The 18,673-nt window shown below is 39.2% G+C and overlaps 1 protein-coding gene across 3 annotated transcripts; it reads right to left on the reverse strand.

Annotated features, from left to right (window-relative positions):
* Positions 1-9,004: 9,004 nt before the first annotated feature.
* On the reverse strand, positions 9,005-18,390 carry LOC310708996 (uncharacterized protein). 3 transcript variants are annotated; one of them, XM_083508002.1, is made up of 4 exons: positions 18,285-18,390; positions 17,072-17,170; positions 14,077-16,869; positions 9,005-12,474 (listed from the first exon to the last, which is right to left on the reverse strand). In XM_083508002.1, exons 2-3 carry the CDS (start codon positions 17,163-17,165, stop codon positions 14,087-14,089), a joined length of 2,877 nt encoding a protein of 958 aa, XP_083364128.1. In that variant the 5' UTR covers positions 17,166-17,170; positions 18,285-18,390; the 3' UTR covers positions 9,005-12,474; positions 14,077-14,086. The 3 variants fall into 3 exon arrangements, with proteins under 3 accessions (XP_083364128.1, XP_083364127.1, XP_083364129.1); XM_083508001.1 differs by having other exon boundaries at positions 18,222-18,361; XM_083508003.1 differs by lacking the exon at positions 18,285-18,390 and adding an exon at positions 18,089-18,209.
* Between the last annotated feature and the right edge of the window lie 283 nt (positions 18,391-18,673).

The following is an 18,673-nucleotide window of genomic DNA, read 5'->3' on the forward strand; positions in this document are numbered from 1 at the left end:
CAAAGCTTTTCACTCACTGATAGGGAGATGGCAGCTAAGCACCTTAAAGTCCTGTCTGGACAGTGTAATTAAGGCCTCTGTTGCAGACACTTGCGGCAAGGGCTACTGATTGTTCTGAGGAACCGCAGTTATTCTAAGGTCTTCTTTCTCAAGAGCTATTTTGAATAGCAGCACGTGTCAGATTCCATGAGGGCAGTCGGGTGTCGTTCATGCAAAACATACAGTTGTTGTAGATTATCATGCATGCAATGCCACACCATGACTTAATGGGACTTGAGCAGCTCCAGGCTCCAGGCAGGGTGAACCATGATTCCTTCTACTTCTCTTTCTGAACTCAAGCACAAATAAGCAACTTCATTGGATAGCCACTGCCCAACTTTGACTACACTTGTTTTCCAAGAGATACAGAGGATCTACAGTCCTCAATGGGACAGATGAACAAACTCAAGAAAGGATCCCGATACCGCCACATCTTAAAGCCAATTCAGGCCTATAGAACTGAAGCTGAATAATAATTAAAAAATCACTCACAGTGTGATGTTAAGCCAGGTGATGGGGCATCTTTCTATAAATATTCTGTAATGTGGAACAGGAGTTCTCTTGCCTAATTGCAGATGTGAAGCAGCTGGTTGTGCTAGGCATTTGGTAAGAGAAATGCTCTCACAGGTCCTCAAAGGAACACTTTTTGTTCTATTTAGAATATATATATATATATATATATATATATATATATATATATATATATATATGGCTCATCTTTTAACTACATCTGGATCTCAAAGCAGCTTCCAAAAAGCATACAATATATAAAATTTAAAACATCAGTAAAGAAAGCAAAGCTGTTCTCAAAGTGCAGGCAGGTTCAACTGTTTACAAGGTATGCCTTTGTTCCAGGGCCTTATTCTGTAGGAATTAAAGGTGCAGATCTTCTTTGGTCTACATACTGCACAGACTTTGGTGATTATGCTACATTTACCCTGAAACACTTCTGAGCAAATTGATCAGCATCCCGTACAGCAAACAGGGAAAGATCAATAATTAAAATAAGCCATATTTTTAGTGCCATTGTCAGTAAATCAGTAGCCTCCAAATAAATGTATAAATATTAGATTTGTGAATGGCTTGCATTAACATAACCTTCATATTATTCTTGTTATTCCTGTTGAATTTATATCCTGCCCTTCCTTCCAAAGGAGCCCAGGGCAGCAATGTGACTAAGACATGTAACAATACTACAAATCTACCCCTGTATATATTTAAAGTTTTCCAAAAGGCAGCTGGTTTGTATATCTTTGAGAGAGGGAGGGGGGTATTCAAATTATTAACACTGTAAACAATAATGGTAAAAAAGTGAACTCGGAAACTCTTCACATGTATGCAGTTGTTTTCCCTTCTGACCTAAGTTTACAATTCACCGCCACCCAACATGTATCTGGACACCTGCAGATTAGCATAACATTTCATGTGTCTGATGAAGTAGACTGTAGACCAGAAAAGCTTATGCTTTTGCTGCAAGATACTAACATGGCTTCACCTCTGGAAATTATAAAACATGTTTTTTCTTCTGTAATTCAGTTCTGAAACTGGAAAAGTCCATGTTGTGGGAACTGAAGCTCTTTTCTTTCTCAAAAATGATGCATATAGATGAAGCTTGGAGACAGGGAAATGTACTGTACTGTTCCAAAATGTACTGTCTAAACTGACATCTTCATGCCCCACCATGCTAAGACCACTCTGGAATTTGGCAATGACCACTTACTGTTGTCAGTCTTCAGAAATGGGAAAGGAACAGGACTGCCAAATGTGTGCAGCACAAAATAAAACCAATGACTGCCCTCAGAATTAATGAACCCAGTTTTTTTAAACCATTTAAAAAAATTGCTTATCATTTGTGTTCTTCTAAGGTGCTTCTCATTTCATTAAACATCTAAGGTATACTGTACATACACAAACCATTAATCCAAAAGGTGAATCTGTTGGCTCAAACTGTAGATGTCAGCAATTGCTTTTTTCAATCATATAGTCTCATGGCTCACTCCATTATTTAAATGACAAAACTGAGGTACAGAAGAGTCTCAAGTTGATAATTCAATCAAAAAGCTATTTGAGTTAAAAAAGCTAATAGAGTTGTTTCAAGCCATTTGCCATTCCTTGAGCCTGCCTGTGGGTGCAGAATCACTACAGCCGTGAGTACACTATGATGGGAAGCTGATGTATATTCTGGGCTATTAAGCCATCTCCTGCTTCAAGCAGTATGAGCGTTAAATGTTTCAGATGAATCATTCAAGGTGCAGGACAAAGATACATTCCATATAATTCACATCGATGTTCCACATTCTTGGACCAAGATAGCCATCAACTGATGGCTATTTTCTAGTCTATGCTTTCTATGCAACAATTTTATACCATGCAATGTGTCCATTGGAAAATATCCTGGCAGCTCTAATCCAGAGGATCAGAAAGCCTGTTTCAGTACTTCCAGGGTCTACAATCCTCAGTCCAGCTGTATATGTCGAGATAGGCATCTGGGTGGCCACTGTGAGAACAGGACGCTGGACTAGATAGGCCTTGGTCTGATCTAGCAGGGCTCCTTTTGTGTCCTTAACTGAGAGAACGTAATGCAAAAGGCTAAGAAAGTGCAGTTAGATTGTGGGGGATGGGAAAGGATGACATTAGGCATTTATAAATAACTTGCTGATCCATCCCATTGGTCCTTTCGAAGTGGTTCCAATGTCACTACTCCAGTAATGCAGACAATACTTGAGCATTGTTTTATTCTCAGTTACTAAGAAATGGACAGCAGCAGCTGCCTTTCTATTTTTAGCAAGCCAGAACACCCTTCAATTGTTGTTCCATACTTCAAACAATAGATGCATCCATTACGGGCTTTAGCTTTGCTGGCTCTACCTTAGGCATTTCATATTGAAACAAAGCCTAGAAACAATAGAGTTTGTTTGTTTGTTTTTAAATGCCCTTCCTCAAGCTGGCAGTTATATGAAGGGAGATTGTAGTTGTTTTTCTTTTGCATTTCAAACCAAATAAAGATCCCTAACACTATGGCGTAGGATTTATATGAAACCTCTTCCTCAAAAATAGCACAATTGTTTTTTCTTTATTTAGCTGCTACTAAGCATGATATCATCGTCTCAGATGATATGACCATTTTTAATGCATTTCAGAACAAAGCCCTATTAGTTACAGTCAACATTAATGGGCTGTCTACCTTAGGAGTTAAGCACAGCACAGTTTTAGGATGAAGTCATTTCAACCAGTAGCTAATCTGCAGCGTGTAAGTTGTGTTTGAACTTTGCATGGCCCCAGTTATACCTCATAGAAAAGTGGCTGATGTTTTCTCTAAAACCCCAGAGACTGAAAAACAGACATTTTTATGACTCGAGGGAACACGTGCACCAACTCCAATGCAAACACTGATGGTTGGAAATGATATGACAGTTCAGTAGGTTTGACCTTAGTCTGAGGTGGCTCATTCACACATGCACATTCACTTTGGTGTTGCAGCCATTAGGCAATGAGCATGTTGTTGTTGTCTCATACAGGTACCTAAATGTTTCACCCTGTGATTCAAAGAGCAGCTCAGGCAGGGACTATTCAGACTAGGGAAATGGTATGAGAAAAGAGGGTTACAGTGGTACTTCGGGTTACATACGCTTCAGGTTACAGACTCCGCTAACCCAGAAATAGAGCTTTAGGATGAGAACAGAAATCGTGCTCCGGCGGTGCAGCAGCAGCAGGAGGCCCCATTAGCTAAAGTGGTGCTTCAGGTTAAGAACAGTTTCAGGTGAAGAACAGGCCTCCGGAACAAATTAAGTACTTAACCTGAGGTACCACTGTATCTGCTATCCTCTCCCTGTGCCATAGCACCAATACAAATCACTTTCTCATTCACTCACACACCCACACAGAGCTATATCTACCCCTTTAGAAAAACTCTAATCATGGATCTCCCATCTTGCTTAGTTGTATCCTGAGCATTATTGTTAACTGAACTGGCTTGTCCTTGATACTTTCTTCTTGCTGACTTTAATCGGTGTTCAGCTAAGCTTTACTCAGAGCAGACACACTGAAATCAATGAACATGACTAAGTTAAGCTCCTCAATTTCAGTGGGTCTGCTCTGAGTAAAATTTAGTTGACCCTAATCCAGGCCTCTCTACCACAAAAGGTGATTGCATGCCAGGCAGGCAACTTTTTCAACTATAGGCAAGTTTGCATGTGCAGCTAGGTTCATTCATTTGAATTTTTGTTGCATATGTAACTTTGTGTTTGTACCATTTCTGCGCATTTTGCATAATTCTGAGATTAAAATCCTATGCATGCATACTTGAATATAGAATTTGGGCCCAAGGCAGTGAGAATATGGGGTAAAGCATGTGGGGAGACGATCTATGAAGACAGCCGATCAGGAATGAGATATGGGAAGAAAATAAAACATTGTAGCCTCACGGCTGTTTAAATATAGGGATGGATTAGTCTAATGTAAATATGTATTTCATCTCAATATCCACATTTCCAGATGTACTGCATCCTAAAAATACTACTTTTAATAAACTTTGGCAGAGTTTTTGAGCTAAGGACTGTATAGCAAAATTCAGAGGAGTGTGAAATCTGCAGGATAATTATATTTCAACACATCTGAGAGGTATAAATTACCTAGGCTTGCTTAAAAATGCAGAACAGAATTCTCTTCTGTCCCTGTTGAAACATGGGATTTACCTCTACTTTGGCATTACCTAAGAGGAGATGGTATGATTCAATAGTAGGGGGAAACCTGGGAACCGACACCATACAGGCTGGCTCACTCCCCACTGCACTGTTATTCTCTCAAAGCAGGAACCAGCAGTTCAGAAGTAAAGCCCAGCATAAAAAGCCTGTCAGGTACAGAAAACAGCATGGTCTAGAATATTCTTTTCTCTTGTTTTTATTTGAATTCTTTCTCTCAAGACTGGGTCTATACATGCAGCCTAAAGCAATAGGAATGAGGTAGTAGAATGTTGTACTGGTGGAACAAAGAGTATCACTTGAGACTATAGGTGAGCGATGCCACTTTTGAATCCCTTCCATAAAGAGCTCCCTGAAAATAGAAATCTAGCTAGAGATAAACATTATGGCCCATCACTTTGCCCGTTTAGTTGGTTTTCTATTTGCAGGACTTCTAACATAGGGAAAACACAGAAGCATTTGTGTATGGCCCATTATACCACTTTATTCTGCTGTGTGTGTGGATCAAGTTGAGGGAGGGGGAGAGAAGGCTGTTTTTATTACTGTAGTTAAATATTGAGCAGGTGACATTAAAGGAGAGAAATGCCTCATACCGAGTCATATCATTGGGTCCATCTAGCTCAATACCTCCTACACTGGCTGGCAGTGACTCTCCAGGGTTTCAGACTGGTGATGTTCCTAGCCCAACCTGAAGATGTTCTGCCACTAAAGAATGGACATTCCAATATATTCCCTAAGTGTTGCATGTGCATGGGACAGAGTTCATAGTATTACATTGTTCTATGGTGATTAATGCAGACTGTGCCACAACTATTTATCCCTCCCCTTTCATTGCTGACAATGTATTGAGTTTCAATTGTTTGAGCACTAGAAAGGCCTTGAAAGGGAATACTGCACCTAATGCTATAACGCCTGACAGACACAGGAGAGGTTAAGAAGCATAATACACTTTTCTTTAAACTTTGAAGGGTGCTATTTTTAGCAAACAAAGATAATGTCACAGTTGCTCTTGTTCATCTCTTGTAGTGTATACGTGCCAAATGCTTACCATGTCTGCCATTAAAAAAACCAAAAACCCACCCCTATATAACCCTTACTGAGCTGCATCTTAAACCTATCATGGTGTCAGAGATGAGAATGGGAATAATTAATGAACCCTTCCAACAGGATTATAATATAAAAGAACTCCACATAAAGTGTCTTAACACTGAGGTGGTACTCCAGAATCCTGCTAAGAAACTACAATAAGGAAGCAGCTGGAGGGAACGATTCCTGGTTTCAGTTTTCTCAACACAAATGCACAGAGTATGGGAAACAAGCAAGACAAATTGGAGCCATGTATAATAAATGCAAGAAAGGGAAAATCACGAAGGAGGCATATATACAAATAGCCAATAGTTGCAGAGTAAATGTCATGTTGGCCAAAATTCAGAATGAGCTCAAGCTGGCAAGAGAAGTTAAAATTAATTTTTAAAGAGGTTTCTTTAATGGAAATTATTAACCTGAGTTCTTCACACTGGAAAAAGAACAGTTACTCCAAAGACTGTGTTTGGATTACATTGAGAACATAGAGGCTCAGTCTAGATAAACTGCACAATCTGTGTTTTTTCAGAAATAATTATAAGAAATCATTTCAAGGTTAATTTCAGTAGAAGGAGAGGACCTCCTTCCCAGTGCCGGGGAAGGCCTCTGCAGGCACATTTGTGCCTGTGGGCTTCATGTTGGTGAGGCCTGACGTAGAGGTTGCCTTTCCTTTTGTTCCTACACTACACTAGGATATGTTATCGGGTACCTTTGAGTGCTTGTTTCTTTCATACAGCACTACCGAAAAGGGACTTTTTACACCAGTCTTCCCCGCTTCCTAAATAGCCTTGCCCTTTTTAACCCATCTAGAATAAGCTTTACACGCCAGTGGTAGGCATCCTGTTGTGTTCTTCAAGTTGCTGGTTATCTTGGCACACTCAGTGATATCTTTGTCTGTTCTGCTCACTCCTAGAGGTGCATATCAGAGGTCTCTATGTTAACTTAGTGAGGATATAGCCAAATCTACCGTATTTTTCGCCCCATAGGACGCACCGGCCCATAGGACGCACCAAGTTTTTTTGGGGGGGAAATAAAGGGGGGAGGAAATTATTTTTCCCCCAGGCGCTTGTGGGGCCGGCAGCAGGGAGAAGCGCTCTTCTCCCCGCAGCCCGCCTTCAGACCAGGTCCGGGGACAGCGGGAAGACGCGCTTTTTAGAAAATCTGTTCCTCAAAGAATTTGGTACACCTTTTAAACTGATCAAAGTTTTAAAATGATCAATTAATCGAGTAACTGATAAAGTATTATGGCTCTACAACTATCCCATCTCATTTAATTAATCCTGCCAACATCAGTTCACCTATTTAAGTGATACTTTCAGCCTTGCTTAAATAAGTGTTCCTTGTTATGTTACTGTATGTACTGAACAGAGACACAAGAGGCACTAACCATCTGAGACATGAGGCAACTTTTTAAAAGATCTATCTATCACCACAAGTATTTGGCAAATAAAATGTATAAACCTTGCTAAAAGTGTGTGGTCTCAGAAAACAGATGACAGAGTATTTTTACAATGGTGCCAATTCTGCTTTTTGTTTTAATTAGTTTTTATTAAGGTTTTTTGTGTTACAAAGCAAACAGATAGACAGGGAGCAGTACATCTATTGTCTCCATTTTCAATTCAGTCTTTTTCAGAGTTTGTTTGGTGAGCGACAATTTTGTTGACTCTTTCTCTTTCCATCCCACCTTATGCAATTTTGCCTTCCTCGGTTATCTTTTCCCTCTTCCAGCAGACCTTATCCAGGACAGCTATTATTATTATTATTATTATTATTATTATTATTATTCAAAATATACATAAAACTTAGCACAGAATACACAAACATAGCAGATAATAATCTTGATTACTAAAAGTATTATCATTGGACACTTTCTACTTAATTTTGTTATCATAAAGATTAATGAGCCATCTTACATATATTGATTTGATATCTTAGCAAACAGATTATAACAAGGTAAATGCTTTATATCTGATTTTTTTAAAAAAAAATTTAAAAGGTGCAAAAACACCACAATCTTCTGACATGAATACCTTTCCTGTGTTAATAAAATATATAGGCAACTATTTTCTGATCAGGATATCTTTTTCAGTAGAATGACAAATAAAAATTACAAAAAATGTATCTTTTGAAAAGGTGAAAATGTATCTTTTTGAAAATGTATCTTTTGAAAAGCTAGGTGTAAAAAATAGCTGTCTGGATCCATTTCATAAAAGGAGCTGGCATTTCCATGGGTGGCACTACCAAAGTGATTTGTGGCATGTAGTTTCAGAAGATATACTTTAAATGCTGGTAATGCTGTGGAGGATCAGTGCTCCAGCACAAATTTATATTCCAGTCTCACTCACTGACATGAATGAAATGAGAGTAATTATATTTCATTTTGTTGCCAATTTACTGTCTCTTCTCTGGGCTACAAAATTACACGCAAGGTATCTTAGTGATTACTATACCACAGTAGGCAATCCTGCTACAATTAAGAGGACAGTTTTAGCAATTGTCAAATACCAGTAACTATGTTATTAACAAGCCCTGACCATGACTGGAAAAGGAATAGGGGAGAAATCAACTATAGATATGTTTTGCTCTGCATTTCAATCTAATCACACAAATTCAGTTTTGCCCAAGACAAATTCACCAGAGGCAGACTTTTGTTCTGATCTTTTGTATAAACTCTATTCTGTTCCCTTCCAGGATGGTAACATCCACTGCTACATCTGCTGGTAACTTTTGTTATCAACTTCAGACACATTAAGTAAAGTAGTTAGCTCAATTATTGAAGGCTTCCTTCATAAGCAAATATAGATATTATAACATCAATCCAGTCTCCATACCAACTGGAGACAAAACCATACCTACAATTCCATTTTAGAGCACAGAGTCAATAGGCAACACTCAGACTGCTTATCACTTATTGACCTTTCATCCTGCCTCTTACCAGGACTATTAAAGGCTAAAATATAGCTAAAGACCTGAGAAAGAATGCAGTCATCTACAGATCTGTGCTCTTTTAAAGTGGCAGCAGCATGTACTTTAGCTGTCAGCATGACAGAAGCATGATTGCTGTTTTCTGGGTAACAATATTAAAAGTTGTCCAGGCTGAGCAATCCAACAAGCAGCAGGATAGGCAATCTAAGGATAAACTCTATGGTTGTATACAGCCCATAGTATGTTCTTCTTCTTCATTTTCATTAATTTATATACCACTCTATGACCAGACAGATTCTAAGCAGTTTATAAAACAAACACCAATTGCACAACATTCTTTAAAAATACAATAAAAATACACAATAATTATACCATGATATATAAAATAATCTCACTAAACCCCCTCTAAAATCCCACTAAAACATTAAAAGATAAATATCCATGATTAAAATATCCAGAAAACCATCTCATTAGAACAGCACAGCCACTAAAAGAGAAACTAAAAGATGAGAATGCCTGTGTAAATAGATCTATCTTCAAAACCTGTGTAATCTGGAGCGATTTTGTCTATAGGTCTCCTTGCTGCATTATACTAAAACGAGGTAAAGGCTTCCACAGGTTTATCAGCTTTGGCTACTGAAAAATCCCCTAGCACATTCAGAAATCCATCAGATTCCACAAGTCTCTGGCAGCTGACCATTCAAATTGTTCCTCCATCCCTACAAAGGGAGGCCTGGCACTGTAAATTCAAACTTTACCTGCTTGTAGTCTTCCTATGACAAAGATATCACTTCTGTCCCTCCAGTATCCAAACCACCTCTGCCCCTGTCCAGAAGAGCAGATTTAGTGTGTCCTTCTGCTATATTGAATTATCAACAGGATGATTAATGCTGCTGTCCTAAGCACACAGTAAAGTTCACTGAAATAGCTGCCCAGGGTAAATATATTTGACTGTGGCATAAAAAAATAAGAGAATTTTAATATTAGTGTTTAAATTTTTAGAAACTTAGGTGGTTCATATTATGAAACCACCCTGAAAACTTAAAAATCAGAAGAAATCTGAGAAGGGATCTAATTTACTTTTCACCTTCACCCTGTAGAGTGTTCTGCAAGTGTTTTTTCTGGCGTGCCTGTTCTCTTTTACCATGTGTAGTCTGGATAGTGTAAACAAAGTAGTCGCTGGCAGAGATCTGGAGGATAAATGGTCCTGCCTTAATGGGCTTTGTGTGGTTGTAATTAGATGGCTTTTTGACCCTATTCAGTTCTGATAATAATTTGTAATCCTAAATCTAAGTATAGTGCTATTTTAATTCTATGATTCTATACAAGTGTAGAATCTGGCAAGGACATGATGTGAATATGGCACCCTGAGAATCTTTCCTCCGCCTCCTCCTCCTCCTTCTTCACAAGTTTCTACCTTTATGACTGAGTGAGAAAACTAACTTCAAAGTATGTGAGTGAAACTTTAGCAGTCAGAGGTAAAGCAGATGATTTCAAATGATTGGGACGGTGTATGGGTTGTTTAGTGAGAATCTGTTATGTATAAGATCACGAACGATTCTAGAGTAGCTGAAGCAAAACAACAGAGCAACCCTTCATCAAGTTTTTTTGGGGGGCAGCGGCAATGTGACCAATCAACCATAACAAAGAGACCATGTGAATGATGATGTCAACAGAAGAGTGCTGTAAATTCTAATAATATTTATCCAAACTAAAGGACATACACTATGAGCATGTGGAATGCACATTCACTATGATATTTCACACTTCTCTGAATGTAGAAATACAGATTTCAGCTCAAAAGGCACACCAAAATTTGTATGAAAGTGCCTATTTTAAGATAAAATACATTTAGAAATGTATAATATGTGAAAATAGATATTTAAATACAATTTTTTTGTATTTTTAAAAAAATAGATGAACATGGACAAATAATGAATGATCACCTGTGAAAATGACATAGATAAGAGCTGGACTGATCTCTCCATCCATAGCTTCACATTCCTTTAAGTAACTAGTGATTTAAACAGAAACTCAGCAAAAGAGTATAAATTCAACAGAACAGCTGAAACCATCAGTCCATAACATCCACTTTTATCACACTGTAAACCTAAATAGGATCATAGTGAAGTGATGTGAATCATTTGATTAGTCACAGCTAGTTACAAAAATTGAATTTCAACCATACTGAATCCTAGACCCGGAAAAGCTAATGCATAAGCATGCACATCAGCTGCAGTTTATATCATTCATGACCAAGTGAATTTACTAGCTACATTGATCTGCATAGACTGGTAATGCCACAAAATCTCTTCTATTAAGCTCAGGTCTCCTGCAAAGCTAATTGAGTAAAGCTATCTTACAGGAACAGTATGCAGATTATAAAGTTTAGCGACTGAAACAAGAAAAAGAGAAAGTTTCATATAATATTGTAAATACTGAAGAATAATCCTGAAAGATGGGGGTCTTGCCTTCATATACTGCCATCATGTGGGTGCTACAAGGTAATGCAGAAAAGTCTACTTGCACATCTACTTGATGATACAAAAATTGATCATGAGACTCAGGATTCATGAACTGGGCATTCATAACTAGTGAAAATAGTCACATGAATCTTACATGCAGATGGCAGGGAGCACTGGAGAAAACAGAAGGAAACACTGACTGCCAAACTGCTGCTTGACAGCAGTTCACTGGCAGGTCAGAGGTAAAAAGCTTTTCATCCAATACTCCTGTTTAGGGAGAACATGCTTTCAAGGAGAGTTACGGTAAGTCCACAGAACTATTTGGGACAGGACTAAAGAAAATATGATCTTGTAGGCTCTAATCTAGGAGCAGCCAAATATAATGTTGCACTCCAAGCTCTCATCAGTTCCAGCCACGGTCAGGGGGACTATCCCTGCCTAATGTGTATGCCATAAATCTGCTAGTCTTCAAGATATCACACAACACTTCATTGCTTTTGCTGTATTAGACTTATATCATATATACTTCTGCAATTTACTATAAACAATATGTATTATTACGATGCTAACGGTGCAGTGTTACACATATCTTTGTAGAAACAAGTCCTATTGATTTCAATGGGGCTTACTCCTCCATAAGCGGGCATAGGATTGAAACTTAAAGTTCCTTCCAGGCAACTTGTTCATTGCGCTTTTATCCTCATTTGTTTGCACAAAGTTTGCAGGGATGTTAGACATTATTTATTGAGCATTCATTCTGATCTGTGTGGAGATAACAGACCGTGTTGTTTCAAGCATTATCCACACTTTCCAGTGCATTTTTCCGTCACTTTCATTATGGCAAAAAGTCCAATTCTGGGGGAAAGCAAGGTTGGTGTGCTAGAGTGCCAAATAAATTCTAGTTGTGCAACCTGAATTTCCCATTATGTGACTGAACCACAATCCAAAACAGCAACAATTTAGAAGCACTCTTATTCTCCTTGTATACCAAACAGTTTATCCTTCTTTGCTTGGTGGGGAAACTGTGATGCAGTATCAACATGAGCTGCATGTGTCACTATTTGGCTACAACCCATTGTGACTGTCCTTTGTGGGTCTTCATTTATTGATATTCCCTACAAAGCACATACCAACAAAAGTCAACATTTCATTTTTTTTAAACCACTGACTTGTCATTGAAAACAACTGTACCAACTTCTTTTTTAACAGCGTTTGTGGATTCCATCGAGCCTTTTCCATCCTTGGTTAAAATGTGAAGATCCCTAATAAAAATAAACAGCACAAGTGAGAGATGAACAAAAATATCTACTACTTTCAGACAGGTAACTGTCCTATTTGTCACTGCCTAGGGACACGGGTGGCGCTGTGGTCTAAACCACAGAGCCTAGGGCTTGCTGATCAGAAGATCGGCGGTTCGAATCCCCGCTCCTGTTGTTCGGTCCCAGCTCCTGCCAACCTAGCAGTTTGAAAGCACGCAGTGCAAGTAGATAAATAGGTACCGCTTCGGCAGGAAGGTAAACGGCGTTTCCGTGCACTGCTCTGGTTCGCCAGAAGCGGTTTAGTCATGCTGGCCAGAAGCTGTCTGCGAACAAACGCTGGCTCCCTCGGCCTATAGAGTGAGATGAGCGCTGCAACCTCAGAGTTGTCCGCAACTGGACCTAACGGTCAGGGGTCCTTTACCTTTACACAGAGGAATGCATTGGGTTCTTTTATTAGCAGCTCATATCAGAAAGTATGCTTAAAGTTACAGTGTACTTTTAATTTTGACTCCCAATTGTATGTTAAATGCAACTTTGGCAGAGCAATCTGTAGGAAGCTAGCAGAATTTATGCCATCTTAAATTAGGCCATTTTAAATTATCTGTATTCCAAACTCTATTGAAGAGTTGGGTTTCCGCCAGCTAAGCTGGCCTGAGGGAAAGCAAGCCTTTAAAATGAAGGTTTTTTTAACACAACCCACGTTGCAAGTGTAAGTTCTGCTGGGTTGCAAGGTCATGTCACCAAGCTGAAAGGAGTTTGGAATAGGTTTAAGTCTCCCCATGCCCTGTTCCCACACTTTTGCTTTAATCCCAATTAGTATTTTTAATGGATAGGTTGGCAGAAAATAAGTTAATTCTTAATTTCATTATTAGCACTATATATATTTTTAGAATGCCATCTGTACTATGGACAGTAATAGTTTATACCATGTATAGTGTACATTCTCAATGGCTGCCTGATGGTTCCAGAATTATCTTTCATTGAATATTTGCCCAACTGTTTTTAAACAATTTATTAAGCCTTGCCCCCACAGTATGAAACTTCTGAGACAACTCATAAGCTATCCAAACAAATACAAACAGTAAAATATGAGAAACACATAACTAAAATTAAAAATCTGAGCTGGAACTTAGTTGATAAGGTTAAACTAGGGTCCTGGTCTTCATTGTTAAGTAGAAAAGTTCAAATAAGAAAACACAATTTTCAGAGTTATTAGTTCAACAAGAAATGCATATGAACTTCCTTATAGACAGTCATAAAATCTTCGATCTAATTTTCACTGAAGTGGTACACCTGTGTTAGGGCTACAGGTGGGGGTTCACAAGATTTAATGTTTTTCCATAAGGAAAAAAAAAATCCCAGTCCATAGAAAACTAGAAGGTCAGAGAGAAATCTGGGATGGAAATGTTCTCCTCACTATCTAGTTTGCTAAACAAAAAACTTTTCTTCTACAGATAAACATGCAATTTTTTGAGCATCATTTGCACCCACTTTCTCAGTGGCATTGGGGAAAAAATAATTGCAGATCAGAAAAGTACAGTACGTCTATATCCTTCCAACTTGATAGCCACACATATATCAAAAAATATATAAACAAGTACAAACCTGAGTAAAGTTAGATTCTGTTCTCATGGAAATCACACCTGTTTCCCTTATACGTATCAGTTTGGTCAACACAGAAAAGCGGGATTTCCTGGGAACATTTGCACTGGTTTCTAGTCCCTTTTCCAGGGTCCACTAGAAAAACACTTTCTCTGTTTAAGCAGTTCTTTAGCACTTGATGTTTTAAGTCAAGATGTTCTTTAACAGTATTCTGGCAGCATGAACAGCCTGAGCATTCAGAGTGATAAACAGGTGCCTGATAGCCATAATTAGAAAGTGATGCATTGTGTGTACCTGTCACTTGTGAATAACTTGGTCCTATATGGAAGCTGACATTTTTTCTTTCACCTCTTTTCTGTGCCTTGTTTCTCTCTACAACATTTTCTCTCAAATTCCTAGGACATCCATTCTCAAAGAAGGACTGTACTTTAGTAAAATGATTTCTTGCCACTTCTTGTGGATCATGAAAATAACACATTGGAGAGAAATGATGACAACTAGCACAGCAGTCTTCCTGTGTGTTGAAGGTTCCTGCATGGGAATTCACCCTGCTGAATTCAGTCATATTGGCTCTCGGGTTAATATTGGAGCTTCCTCTAGCTTTTTCCTTAACCAACTCTGAAATATCTCCATTGGGGAACAAGCCGCATTGAGACATAGTTCCACAAGGGCAGATTGAGTGCTTCCTGGGGGCTAAGCCTCCACCAGCCATCTGGACAGCTCCAAAATCCATTTCTTCCATACCTATATTTTTAAGCATATTCGTTTCCTTGGGTAGCTGCACTACTTTAATATTTGCACAAGGAGAATGAGAATTGCTACATTTAGCATCAGAATAGGATAGTGCAGGGCTCCAAGTGCCTCTTTCAGTTTGCATACAGGGAGCAGATGAATGCCTCCACTCATTTGAAAGAGACAGTGCAGTAGGAAGTGGAACTGGACTATTCCTTGAACCTGGAAGAAGTGAGGCAATGGAATTTCCATCAGTTGGGAGATGTGGAGTGCGTATCTCATTCCTCTTTATATTTGAACTATCCAGAGTGGGAGAAATGCCCCCTTTACAGTTTTCACATGGCTTCTGTCCTCCAGTCCAACCTAAATAGTTCAGTATGTTTCGCATCTTTGAATTGCTTTTCTTTCTTCCTGGAGAAATATATTGGAGATTCTCAAAATGGCTTCTAGGATTTGGATTTCGCAGGCAACAGGAGGAAAATCTAGGAATTACTTTGCCACCTCCAGTTCTTTTGAAATATTTTCTGTGAACACTTCGGAGCGTTTCAGAATACTTTCCTTCAGAATGCAAATCAACAGTTAAATCGAGCAATGGGCTGCAGGTACATTTAGTAGTCTGTGTTAAGGGTACAAAATACAGCTTGTTTATTTCTGCTGCTTGAGGATTTTGGTTTATTGGTTCAGTATACAAAGCCTTGGACCACTGAAATTTGGAAGTATGAGGTTTGGCTCGCAATTTCCTGTCCTTCTGTACTTTTGTGCTTTTGGTAAACACAACAGATTTCACAGGCTTGGAGGCCTTCAGTTGAACTTTCTGAACTTCAGAAGTCCTATGAACAGGGGTAACCTTGTAACATGGCAATGATTGGACAAAGTAGTGAGAAGACTGAGTTGTGTGTGAATGTTTCAGTGATGGAAAGAACCCACTGGAAGACCAAAGTTCCAGTGAAGATAGCACTTGGTCAGAATCACTGCTGAAGCTTCGGGATTCAGATGGCTCTGGATGAGTTGCCAGAGGCTGACTAGCTTCAGATGATTCAGCATGGGAGGCAAGAGATGGTCTGGACTCATCAACCAAAATTTGTGAAAGCCCTACCAGCTTTATAAAAGGTGTATTATGTTTTTCCTTCTCTGTATCTGAGTGTACAGAACTTGGAACAATAGAAATACGCAACTTCTTAAACAACTGGCTATATTCCGGGCCTTTAAATTTAAAAGCTAAAGCATGCCTCTGTGAATCTTCTTTTCCCACCCTAACATTTGAAGTATTACCAACTCCTTGTGATGAATCAGATGGATCTCTATATGCTGCTTCTAATACCAAAGAAATAGCAAATTCTCCAGATCTGGGGTGCAAATAGATTTGCTCAGGTGTCTGGGGACTGTGAGTTTTATAAGGCTTTTCTGAAGAGTAATCAGAATTGTCTTTCACCAGTTCATTAGAATTTGTCTTTTTACTGAAAATACTTTCAGTACTGTGAAATATTATAGCTTTCCTGTTTGGTGTCTCTTCTACTTCAGAATGTATTGCTGATTGTTTGAAAAATTCACAGACAGCATTTTCCTCAGCTTCCGTTTCTTTGCAAGGAAAGGAAACTTGCACAGCTTTGTTCTGCTTTGAAGTGGGATAATAATCAGTTGATGGATGATTTTGATGTAGCTTATCAAATGCATAAGCTTCCTTAATTGTATAAAAGGTTTGTTCTTTTTCTGAATTCTTAGTTACAGTCACATAAGGGATTCTACAATTTAAGCACAAATGGTCTCTATAAGACCTGTCAAGATCTGGAAATATTTTGGGTGAATAAGCTTTTGACGACTGACCATTTGTCTGAAAGTCCTTAAAGTTTAATTGCAATATAGAGTCTGGAGATAATTCCACTTGAAACTGTGTAGTGTTCTCTAAATGTTGTAGAAAGGGGCAGTTTTTGCAGTATTTTCTAAGACTCTTTTCTGAGACCAATAAAGTTTTTTTCAATTTGCTTTTTCCTTCTTTTTCAAACAAACTGCACTGACTATTTGAATGACGATAGAGATCACTTTCACTGTCAGAATCAAGTGAGTCTGGGGGGGGAAAAAGAAAACCTATCAACTCAAAAACATTATTTCTGAACATTACAAAACACACCAAAGTTATAGTTTTCAAAAGCAGTTAACAGAAACCATCATTATAATACCAGCAATAAATTGACTACTATAGAAATTATCTATTAATAGAGTTAAAAATTTAGAATAAAGGTACTCCTTTGTTTGGTCTTCAGTTTACCTTTGTTGATATGTATAAGACTTTCTTCCCAACAGTCAGAATAAAAATTATGTTCACTTTCTGTGTCAGACCCCGCTGAGTTCTTGTTGGACATATCACCTAAAATGTAAATATAGCATGACTAGTCATTTATAAACCAAAACAAAATTTGAAATATACCTACCAGAATATACTCCTCTTAAAAAAATATTAATGTAGATTTTATTGGGCCTTCTTAGGATGGTACATAATATTTTAACAGAACATCTACAGCACCTTGAATTGTTCCAAAATAATTTTATCATTTTAAATCTTTTATCCTTTTGGACCACCCTACAACCACCTAAACTATGTGGTGTGCTGTTGATCTCACTTTTGAGGTGTGTATGCTCCACTGAGATCAACAGAACAGGCCCTTGCTTCTCTAAGGGGCCTTGCATCTGCTGTTTATATTTAAGTACAACAAACCTATCTAATCATCTTTCCCAGCATTATCATTCCCAGCACAATTTACATAGCATGGCAAATATTGTTCAAGAAGACAGATTACCTCCATGAGGAACATAGTCTAATATTCAACACAGGGAAACAACAAATAAAGGAGGCAGATTGTAAACCCGAGGGCAGGGAGTGTTAGCAATCTTTTGTACTTTACTATAAGAGCCTTTTTTGGCTAAAGAGAATAAAAATGTTTTAAGCAAACAAGAGAAGCAATATGCAGACGTTTCAATTGCATGTGCTTCATTGCACATTAGGGCATGAGAATCGGTGTGCCGAGTAAAGCAAAGGCGGGTTTGGAGGAGGGATTTTCATTTGAAGGACATAGGATAGAATCGTGCAGGTGCACTGGGAGATAATTCTAAGCATCCATGGGCCAGGACAGACTTTTGGAGGTCCAGACGACCTGTGGGTGGTGGATCAGCCAAGATCAATGGCTATCAGAAGAGTGGGTAAGGAAATGAGGCAACAAGGCGACAGGCATTCACGCCAAGAGCTTGGACTTCCTGCATAGAAGGCAGATACTTTCCGAGACCGCACCCTTCCTGACAGGCTTTTGATCCTGCTATTTCCAGTTCACCTAGAGTTGACATATTTCAAAAAGTGAAAATCCGGGCACAAAAGTTGTTGAGCTTTTCTTTTTGGCGAAGTTGTTGACGTATGGCAACCCTACCTAAACCCAGAGGAAAAAGGTTCGCAGCCAACCCGCGTTGGCTTCCCGTCCCGTCTCTCTTACCCGCAGGTGGCTCTAACCAGCTCCTCCCTCAGCCCCTGCTGCGGGCCTTCCCTTGGCTCTCGGGGAGACACGCGTGACGCCAGCGCCCCTCACGACAATGGGGACTGGCACCCGCATATCTCTGTGACGAGGCGCCCGTGTCTCACGGCCCTCTCCTATAACCAGGCTTATCGCGGCTTCCTTTCTAAGCAACAAACCGCGGCTCCAGCAACAGCCAGAGGCTTAGCTCTGGCCCTCTCCATGTTGGGGGAACGGCCCGCCGCTCCTCCACCCACCCCGTGACACCCATATCCCAGGGATAACCGCCACTCCGTCCCCATCCAGTCGACTACATTCAAAAATGGCGCCCGGGAAACTCCTGACCGGCCAACCTTGCGCAACCTGGGGAG

The sequence above is a fragment of the Podarcis liolepis genome, assembly GCF_965112155.1.
Source record: "Podarcis liolepis genome assembly, chromosome: 6".
In the NCBI taxonomy this organism is placed as follows: domain Eukaryota; kingdom Metazoa; phylum Chordata; class Lepidosauria; order Squamata; family Lacertidae; genus Podarcis; species Podarcis liolepis.

Bases quoted from the DNA above. Each gene is read 5' to 3' on its own strand.
- LOC310708996 (XM_083508002.1), bottom strand. From the start codon at position 17,165: ATGTCCAACAAGAACTCAGCGGGGTCTGACACAGAAAGTGAACATAAT. The intron at 16,870-17,071 runs GTAAACTGAAGA...TTCCCCCCCCAG, and splicing joins TCTTATACATATCAACAAAG to ACTCACTTGATTCTGACAGT.